This window comes from Nuphar pumila, chromosome 6 (genome assembly GCF_984573655.1).
Source record: "Nuphar pumila chromosome 6, dmNupPumi1.hap1.1, whole genome shotgun sequence".
In the NCBI taxonomy this organism is placed as follows: domain Eukaryota; kingdom Viridiplantae; phylum Streptophyta; class Magnoliopsida; order Nymphaeales; family Nymphaeaceae; genus Nuphar; species Nuphar pumila.
The window spans coordinates 21,858,177-21,869,013 of record NC_143254.1 but is presented as its reverse complement, the minus strand read 5'-3'; the positions used below and the strand labels follow the sequence as shown (position 1 = coordinate 21,869,013).

At 37.5% G+C, this 10,837-nt stretch overlaps 1 protein-coding gene across 2 annotated transcripts; it reads left to right on the top strand.

Annotated features, from left to right (window-relative positions):
* The first annotated feature begins 1,668 nt into the window (after nt 1–1,668).
* Nucleotides 1,669–9,451, top strand: LOC149834289 (initiation factor 4F subunit (DUF1350)). 2 transcript variants are annotated; one of them, XM_090010051.1, is made up of 10 exons: nt 1,669–1,796; nt 2,046–2,461; nt 2,574–2,777; nt 4,631–4,688; nt 4,880–4,942; nt 5,790–5,865; nt 6,501–6,616; nt 6,751–6,840; nt 6,931–7,062; nt 9,057–9,451. In XM_090010051.1, exons 2-10 carry the CDS (start codon nt 2,121–2,123, stop codon nt 9,192–9,194), a joined length of 1,218 nt encoding a protein of 405 aa, XP_089866177.1. In that variant the 5' UTR covers nt 1,669–1,796; nt 2,046–2,120; the 3' UTR covers nt 9,195–9,451. The 2 variants fall into 2 exon arrangements, with proteins under 2 accessions (XP_089866177.1, XP_089866178.1); XM_090010052.1 differs by having other exon boundaries at nt 1,699–1,796; nt 2,093–2,461.
* Nucleotides 9,452–10,837: the final 1,386 nt, after the last annotated feature.

Sequence of the window (10,837 nt, the reverse complement as noted above, 5' to 3'; positions counted from 1 at the left end):
GTTATTTTTGTGTAATTTTCTATTAAGAATAATGCATATATAAAAGGGCATAGGACGTTAGTAAATTGGAGCATCCTTGCGACACGGGATATTTTTTTTAACGTTAAAATCAATGTCACCGACTGAATTGACACCTACTGCAACTGCTACCATATTTTGGCCATACAAACACAAGGGTGAAAATTGGAGTCGTGGCTCAACCGTTGTCCTAGATTTCATTGTCACCTTTGTTACATATATAACCTGTGATTTTGGAGGATCATCCTGGTGTGGTCAAGGTCTGTCCACCTTTTCTTTTATCGATAACCGAAAAATGCTGTGCCAATGGAGTTTGCTCACATTGGCAGGACAGCAATCGTGACAGACTGATCTCTGATCCTGGGGGTGGTTTCTCCATGTAAATATAAAAGAAAAACTCACTCAAAAGCTCATTTGCATCACTGCTTAGAATTCACAGTGGTTTGGTTAGAATCTGAGTTTTTGTGATACTGGATTTGAAACGTGTAAAACCTATTGTTTTTTTTGTGAGGAAAAGATAAAACAGGTTGTACTAAACCTGATTTTGAAAGGATCTGGTTATATTTGCCTTTCGATTTGGCCTAGATCAGGATGGACCCACCAAATTAAGTTGTTCTGGATCTGGCATTGAATTAGATGCACATTTATTTGGATTTGACAGTACGGTTGGATTGATTTGGGTCCCCATTTTATGCTAAGCAGACAGACAGAGGATGGTTATTAGTCCTGGGCATGATAAGGAAGATATTTTTATTAGATTTCGTTTTATATCCAAATTTAAATTCGACACGATTTTTTTGATAATGCCCCTCAAATAAGAGGAAAAAAAAAATCTCGATATGTAATCGGATCAGATTCTGATAGTGTTTTTTGATGAAAAAACATGATCAATGGACAAAATATCGCGTATTGTAGGCCATTGATTTTTCAAAGCTCATAAAATCTTGAGAACGTCCTGATCAGATTATCCAAGAGTTAATTCACATTAATCAAACCATGTATATCACATTTGTAAGGTCAGTTTCATGAAAACAAAAAAGAAGAGGTATTTGTACGTCAAAATGTTAACCCCATTTTTTTAATTATTTTTTTGCATATAAAAACATAAGCGTTATTTATTTAAATTGAAAATTTGTTGATTACCTGTTAGTAGTTGCCACTATGCACTCTTGTCAAGAGCATGGCTTCATGGACCGAATAGGTCCAGATCCACAGCCAAAATGGCCCAAATGAAAGAGATTTACAGCAAATTAAGGTTATGGCATAATCATCATCTAGGTTGTAAGTGTGGAAGACTGCCCCCAAAGGGTTTTGGATTAGTGGGATGAAACTTAGGTCGCTAGGCAGGTGATCTAGGTTCAAATCTCATGGGCGTCAATCTTTGTGCAAGCTGAAGCGTGGTGACTCTTTGACGACAAGAGGTAAGTTCAAGGATTTTTGTGCTGTCAGGATAACGGCGGCAGGCAAACACCAATGGGGCTTCGCTTGTTTGGTAGAAACAGCTAGTACACGTCACCTTGTGTTAGAACGTTGCAGGTTCAAAACCCAATGGTATAGTTCTACAACTGTTAGGGTCTGCCTAACCCCAGCTTGCTTTAAAAAAAAAAATTGGTATAGTTGTATAACTGTCAGGGGTCTGCCTAATGCCTGCTTGCCTTTAATATATATATATATATATATATATCGACTAGGTGTTTGAACTTGGGGTGTGATTTTTCCATGTAAATATAAAAAAAAAGCGAGGAAGACTCACGTGCAAAGCTCGCTCGTGCAACCCGGTAGTTTCTTCCTCATTTTTCTTTGTAATGATCGATACAAACTTAAAAATCTTTCACAGTTTTTCTTAAAGAGAAACCCAAACTCTGTTTCGAAAATTTCCGTGGATTTATTATGAAAAGGGAAAGAAAATTTCCCCCCTATTTGTGGATTTAGGGTTTCGGTTTCCTCTCCTCTTATTGGCTCGCTTTTATCGTGAGATTTTAGTTTTGTTAGAATGATTTTTCGTAATGCTTGCTTTGAATTTGCAGTGCATCGTGCTTCCATTGGTTCGATCTTGTTGTTGGGTTGGGTGTAGAATTTGATGCGCTTTTATTGATTTTAATATGGCATCGGTGGTGGCACTACTCGCACCGTATATTCAGTGCATTGATTCTCATGCGAAGAGGACTCTTTCATCTCCAAAGGATATCTGTCGATGTTACATAGATTCCCATCAAACGATTTCTGTTGGAGTACCAAAGTTTGGGATTGGAAAAGCATGGAAAAGGAATCCAACGAATTTGGTCGTAAAAGCTTCCGGTGTTGGAACTGGCACTATGCCTACAACCGAGAGAAAATTGGGTTCTTGTTTGGTCTTCCCGCCTCCCGCTATTAGAAAGCCCCTTGCCATCATCAAGTTTCTGGGTGGTGCCTTCATTGGTGCAATCCCTGAAGCTACATATGGGTAAGATTCTGCTATGCTTTCTCTCATGCTTAATCATAGGCCTAGGTGCCCACAAGGGCTCTGTATTGCAATCCTTTTCTCTGTGTGTATTTGACATGCTTCTTTATCTCAGATTAATGATTGGTTTATTGGCAAGGGAAGGTTTTCTTGTAGTTGCTGTGCCCTACAATGTGACATTTGATCATGAGAAAGCTGCCAAGGAAGTGTATGAGAAGTTCAATGCATGCTTGGATGTGTTGTATACCGCCGGTCTGCCGTATGCTGGTCTGTTGCCCAGTGATTTGCTTGAGCTTCCGGTTTATTCTGTTGGTCACAGGTAAGTTGCATTTCTCCAAGTGTATGTTAATATGTTTTGTATTTTCTGCTTTGTTCTGTTTATTATGGTGGCTATTTTATTCGGTTACTGTTTATCTCTGCATATTCTATGACATTGCATTTTATCAAAGAGATTTTATCGTCTAAAAAGTTCTGACATATGCTTGCATAAAATTTTTCGATCAAGAATCTTTTTGATGTTAAAAGTTTATAAATCTTTGGCCTCATTCATCTGAACAGTGGATACCTCCATTCAACAAAAGATTATGAATAATTGCATAAAAGGTTGAAACACATAAAAAGTTGAAGAGAGTTGCAGCTTGCGTTATGGTTAATTATGTAATCATGTGGTTCATGTTACCTTATTTTTGCATGCATGGGAGCCAACTCCCTTCTTAGAATTCTCATCTTTCAAGCGTTAAAACTATGGCTGTAGAATTGTGAGTGTGCACACGGTGTTGATATCTGTCACATGTGGGACTTACTGCCTGCATGTGCGATTTACATTATTCACTGGCATCCCGCCTTTCACGCACTTGTTTGCATCTTTACATGGGCATGATACCCTCTTGTGAACTAATTGGGTTTCCCTTTCAAGTTAGATCCAGTTCATGTTTTCCTTAAAGAACCCTTTGAGCACGAACCTCTTTTTCTAACGATTTTTCTTCTTCGAGTGTTCCCATCTCAGTAAACTCTATTCCATTTATTTTACTTGGACACTCCTACCAAACAGTCATGCCTGTGGCTTCCACGTTTCAACTCAGATATTGACACTCTTTGCACTCTTCATGACATTGTACGCTTTGGTTTGTTGTCTATTCAACACCTATCCAACACTTTTGAGCACTTGCCTGAACTTCTCTGCGGGTTTAACTTTAGGCTTTCTTTTTTGGTTTTCAATTGAAAAACATGCATTTTCTGCTATCTGTTATTACTTTTTTTTTGGATTTATAACCCGAAGAAACCACACCCGGCACGAAGATCTCTACGGTCGTCGTGCCGGCAGTGTAAAACTCCGACATGTTAATAACTTAAAATATTCCTTTTTCATTAATCCTTCTCTTTGGTTTTCTTGGCCATCTTGCCTCAGCTTTTTCCATCTGAACCTTGATCACCAACCCCAGTCATGGTGTCCTGCTGTTTCTGACTTATCAAGGTTACCTTTATAAACTGATTGAGCTCATGACATTTCAAATGTTCTTAAGTAGTTACGACCAAACCATGGTAATTGTAGCTTTTCTAAGTTATTACCTGTAATTGTTTCAGTTCATTTTAAAAGTTTAACCAGTTCAAGGAAAACTATGTCTTTGGGTATCCTCTATGATACAAATAGGCTTAGACATCAGGAAGGGATCACCTGCACTTGGGTTGGATTGCTTTGGCCCCATTTTTCCTATGTAAGAAACGGGTTCAGATCAGGCTGGCTTGAGTTATTGATCAGACGATGGACTCATTTCTTGTCTGGATTGGAATTCAATCCTAGCTTGTCCATTGTACTTTTGGGCAGGGCTTGGGCCAGAACAGTATGGTCTAAGCTTGCCTGTCCAGGGGGCACATCCCGTTTGTATACTAGGCTGTGCTACTGCTTTAGTCCTGCTGGACTTGCACTCTAAAAACCAACCTAAACCCAGACTATGCTGTATCAGGTACCAGATCCTTTGGGTCTAGCTGGTGTAGTGTCCCTTTCTTGTTATAGATAATATCTTATTCTTCCATGTGGCCCATTATTCCATTTGTAATCTAGCTAAAACAGAAATGCTTGTTTTTTATACTTTATTCTTCAAAGTTTTATATTTGCTTATATGTTCATTCTTATTTTTCTTTATCTTACTGTTGCCTGATTTTGATTTGTAGCAACGGAGCCCTCCTCCAGTTGCTTTCAGGAAGTTACTTTTCTGACATGATACCAAAGGTTTGGCTTCCCACATTGTCTTTAGTATTCCAAATACTTTATTGACCATGGGCATATATAATGGACTTGCTGAAAAAGTGGCTATAATGCAAAGTAACTTGTGAAAGCAGATTGCAGATTGTAAAGTTTGCTTAGAAATAATTGAAGGTATCATGGAGTTGTGACAAGGTTTTCATCTCTCTTTTTGGAAGGCTAATGCTGTAATCTCTTACAACAACAGACCAGCTTCAGAGGCTGTCCCATATTTTGAGCAGGTGATGATTGTTGTTTTGGTGAATTTATCTAGGAGGAATTGAAGATTGGTTTACTATCCCAACATGCATGAACCAGAAGCAATTTATTCCTGTCTTTATATTATCTTTCGGAGAAGCAACTTTTCATCACATAATATTGATCTAGGAATGGAAATATGATGGATTTGGGCTTGATATGTGATCAAAATCCCTAAGTAGGTTTATTAGATCTGTACCAGATCTGATTGTATAATTGGTCCCATCTAGCTGATAGTTTTCCGTTCCAAACCAATAAAAGTCTGATACATATGTACATCCATATGCATATGTATGTATATGTTGTATATGCTGAATATCATTTATTTACTAGAAGGCATGCTTTGGATCCAAGTTTTCGATAAAAAACTTAATTTTTTAATTTGCAAAGTTTTGATGCAATATCGGCCATTTTTTTTAGATTCTTCTAAATTCATCATCTTATAGGTGTTCTCCACTAATTAAATGATAAGAATCACATTTGGAGGGTTTTATTTGCTCTCTCTCTCTCTCTCGCTATGTGTGCTTATGTGTCTTCTTTTCTTTTTTCTAGAAAGTCCACATTGTTATCAAGCACATATATATGTATGTATATTACTGTCCTTTCTTCCATAAAGTTGTTACTTGAAGGTTAGCAGTTCTGCTGAGCTTTTCATGTATATGAAAAGAATTTTCTCATTTAATATCTTGCCATAGGATGGTCAATTTTACAGGATATATGATCTTCCTGCTGTTATTCTTAATTATCTTTCTCAATCTATCATGGGACATTTTTCTTATGCTGTATTTCATACATTGGCACTTTATGTTTGCTTTTTTCTGTTTTGTACAGTTAGGCCCCATGGTCACCCAGTTAACACCCATGATAGAGGCTTCACCTATCTATTCAACGGCAATGTCTACTTCAGGTATTACTTTGAGTCTACTGGATTTTCCTTCATATAGTTTCTTGATAAGGATCATCTGGAAAATCTTTTTCTAGCTTTTTTTTTTCTTATTGCGCTTTGTGTATTTGTTAGCAAATGGTTTCAAAAGTTTTGTCTGTCTTTGCTTTATTATTCGAGAATACTAAAGCTTCTTGTCCAAGTAACAGCTAAAATTTCATGGGTTTATATCTTTCCCTTATGCATGTTCTAGCACTCTTTTGACAAATTGCTGTTATTAAGCTGAACTGACTGGTTTTTGCTTAAACCCCACAATGTTAATTTGGGTGGGAGAGGGTAAAGATTGTGTCTGTTGGATGCTTTCCTTTCTTGCTTCTCCACTCTTTGGAACTATCCTACTGTAATTTTGTGGTGGTTGAATGCAATTATAGTTGGCAGAAAATTGGTGATTTTCATCTTTTATGAGGATAACAGTCAGACGCAATGATGAGTTGTTGAAATATTGTGATATTTTGAAGCTGGATAATTTTTGAACATGCATGACATTGGATTTTGTTTCTTCTCAGATTTTGAACACGCATGACATTTTCTCCATTTTTTTTCTCTTTCCTGTTTGTTTGTGTCAATGTGGCTTCTTATGCAGTGAAATCCTTCTGTAGGAGATGCATTGAAGTCTCTATTTGATACTGCTGCATCAATGGTTCAAGAATATAACCGTGAAGCTGTAGTTTCATTGAACAAATTTGTTGAACAATTGCCTCTGGTTATGAATCAGGTTACTTCCTGGGAAAAACTCCTTTTGTTTTCTGTATTCATTTTTTTGCTGTTTGTGGGGTACTAGTCCCTTGCCATTTGGTTTAATGGTTCTGGAAAATTATCAGCAAAAGTTTCATGGTCTTTTAACTACAGGTGTATGAAGGGGTATCAGAATTCAAGCCAACACCCTTTGAAAATTGTAATTTTGTGAAGAATAGTTACAATGTTCAGCAAACTTTGCTGGTACTTCATCTGTTTGTTATCTGGAGTTGTTTGTACATGCTGTTTATGTTTTATTGGTACACCATGCCTAAATATGTTAATGACATGCAGGTTAAGTTCAACTCTGATTCTATTGATGAAACTGATGTTATTGAAGAGATATTGAGGCCTCGTGTGAACAGTATAGGTGGAAAGTTGGAGAAGGTAATACTGAATGGAAACCACATCACACCATGTGCTCAGGTAATTAACCTTGTTCATTTTATGGTTTCGATTTAATTAATACTTACCACTATTTATCCTTGATTGATGTTCATGTCCAACTAAATGCACAGCTAAGTCAGAAGATATGAAATATATAGGTGATTTCCAGAACATGGGAAAATAGGATTTTATGATTCTTTAAAAGAAAGCTGATATTCGTATACTCATGCAGTCGAACTATATTAAATATAATAGGGAGGTTTGTTGAATTCCACTCATTTACTGGTTATGTGTGTTATTAGTGGATAGTAACTCTTGTTTCTGTCATACTACCATATTGAGCTAACTATAACAATGAACTTGGAAAGGAAGGTGAGAAAGACTTCTTTCTAGGACTTCGAGGAGCTTTAAATTTGATAAAATAACTGTTGCCAAATGATTATGAATTTAAAAATATCTCTGTTTTTTGCTGGAAGTTCATCCTAATTATAGCAGCAATTAAATTTAGAGAGGCGCCACTACTTTAAAACACCCTTGGATGGGAGACACCACCTTGACCCCCTGTATTGGTCGCTTGGCTGTGGGACGGATGGGGAGGAAAATGGTGGAAAACAAACTTATAAAAAATGTTTATTGCAATCGATCTTTTTTCTCGTAAATTCATGTATGGTATATTCCTGATTGTTAGCCTCAGCTTATGATCTATGAGATTTGGTCATGTTTAACTTAAACAGCATATCAGCTTCAAAGAAAGACCCAATAATCTAGTCCACAGTTGGTTTGGTCAGTTTGTATTCATGTCAAATCAATGGTTCATGGATTTGGATGAACTTATGAACTTAAATTTGCTTGACTTTATAAGCCTTGGAATAGTTCAAGCATCTGTTGGTTCGAGATCATTCATCAACGTAATGTGGGACTTGGAAAAAGTGAGAAAATTGAAGAAAAGAAAACAGAACTTGAAGATGAAATGTGATCACAACTAAAAAAGAGTCGTCATAGGGGCTGTTGTTCTGCCACTTTAGGATCTCAAGCAGCTTTTGAATAGCTCCAAAGTCTATGATAATTTATTTATCTGTATTTCTTTTCAATCATTCATATTCAAAGAATTGTATCAGCCATTCCGATGAATATTTGAGATCATGAAACAGCTTATAAATTACTTTCAATCATGTTACATATTCATATTGGTGTTGGGCCTTGATTTATTGAGGTTTGTCTGACTAGTCTTGCCTATTAATTCTTGCACAACCTCCCATTTTTTGAGGTTTGACTTTTTTCAGTGATACTTATGTGTATGAGGCATTCAGTGCAGCTAAACTACTAAGTAACAATTTTATCTCATTCTGCATTACCTTCCTTTTTGATGATTCAATTTTTTATATAGAAGAAGATCGTAAACTAGAGCCAAATGGTCCATCGGTTTGATTATTTAGGTGAAATGAATGACTCAAACAATGTTGCCCAATGTCAATTTTGGTCACACAATCAAGTTCCATCATAATCTGGGGACTTCCGTCTGAATTCCCTGTTTTTTTTTTGATAGGCAAGCTGGGGTTAGGCAGACCCCTACCAGTTATACAACTATACCATTGGGTTTTGAATCTGCAACGTCCCAACACAAGGTGACGTGCAGTAGCTGCTCCTACCAGACAAGCGGAACCCTGTTGGTGTCTGAATTCCCTGTTAGGTTCATGATTTTGTAAAGTTGACATTTGCTTGTACATATCTATCTTTCAGATGTGATTTTTTGTTACTCTACTTGTTTCCTAGTTCTTTCAGATGTTATTTTTAGTGCAGTGAGCTTTACAGCCAACATTATCTGTCGTCAATAGGCGAGAAACTCTCATGTTTGGTTTCCTATATTCTTGAGAGTGATGCTATCACATCTTCAAGACGATGCAATTTTTGTTTTCTTTTCAACCCTTTTAAATATTGTACTTGAAAATAAGCTAATTTTAGATCGTGTATGCTCTTTGTGCCAAGAGGTTATTTGACCTATCTAACTTAATCCATCCTTTTCTTGAACTTAGGATATCAAATGGCAAGTGGGAGACCTGTATACTCCAGCAGATGCACTTGCTCAGGGATTAAAATCTGCTTCTTTGAATGATACCAAAATACTTGCAAGAACTATATCAGATTGGTTTCGTGGATTGAATGGGATCTAATGAAAAGCTTGCCCCTCACTTCATCTAGAGGCTTTCACACTTCAAATTGCATCCTCGTATGTCAGTGTGCATTTTCACTATATAAAGACTATATCGACATGATGAAAAACCTGAAGGCAGTCTCCTGGCAAACAGCCAATAAGCTGGCAATGTGGTAACTAGGTGAACCTTTATCAATGCTTGTTGTATATCATTTTTTGTTAGCTGTTCATTGTTAAACAGCATATAATATAAAAAGACACCATTGAATTCTTGTTTCTTTGGGCTTTTCTATCTTTTAAAGAGAATCAGCAAACTAGTACAGCATGAAAATTAGTTTTTGAGCAGTCTAAAGATTAAATTCTCCAGCACTGAAGGCAGCTGGGTGTCACATATGGCAAGAAATGTTTTTTGAAATGATTGAAGCTACAATTTGGAAAACATGGCTTACGTGACTTGCCCTGAGCTTTGATGTGATCCTGACCACCAACAAACTCAAATCCCATAAGAAACAACTCTGAGGGCACTTTGCTTGTCCCTGCCATTTGAGTCCATCTCCAATGAGAATTGGAATTGTATGAATCGAAATCACATTGGGCCAGACACAAGAATGGCTGGAACTCGTTAAAAGGGAAATTTCAAGTATTTGTCAGATCAGTATAAACTACTACACCATGTCAAGCATCGTTCAATTGAAGCATACTTAGGAAATAGGCCTCTGTGTATTAAGGGCTAGGTAAGTAATTTAGGCCTTTAGTGCCAGAAACCAATAGAGCTGTTGCTGCATGGCTCCAATGCCATAACCTTGTTTGGCCAGTCCAGGAAGCCCCTTGCTGCACTGCTGCTTCCAGGTCCTCTGATCGCAGCCCTTGACCAGGAGCTGGACTGATTGGTTTTGTCCCTCCCCTGCACCATCCTGGTGTCGGAGAATGCATGTCGGATGCCTTGATCATTTCTCCTAGTGTTTTGTTTTGGAGATATCAATGACCCCTTGCCAAAATATGTGATGACCAGATGACCTTGTTAACCCAGCTGAGTCGGCTAGAAAATCACCAATTTGATTCAACTGAGCTGTAGGAAGTTTAGTGGGGATCAATTAGCTAGAGGTAGGGGGCAAAATGGACTGGATACCGGTTTATCATGCCTGATCCAAATCCAGATGAGATCCAGTGAAGCAAGGTTGAATCTGGATCCAAAGTATAGATGGTAATACTCATGCTTAAAGAAACACTGAACGGTCCTTTAATGTACAAATGGATGTCTGACTCGAACCCGGACATCGTCCCAACATAAGATACTCATCCGAATCTGATCTGAATGACATAGTATTTCAATTAAACAAATCCAAATCTAAACAAGACCCACATACCACATCTTATTTTAAGGGTTTGTTCAAAAATAAAGGTAGGATTCGGATCAGACATCCAACCAAATCAGAGCCATTTGCACCCCTAGTTGGAAGAGGATGCATGGGAGCAACGGTTGGCGATATTATGTGAGGTGCACCAAAGAGTATTAAACATCCAGATTATACTAAGAATATAACTGATGCTGGAGCATACACCACCCGTGTAACCTCATCCATCTGTCCAGAAGAATCATACTGCTCATGGGGCATGTTTCTGCACTAAACTATTTATCTTTTGGTATTCAAAGTTGGTCTT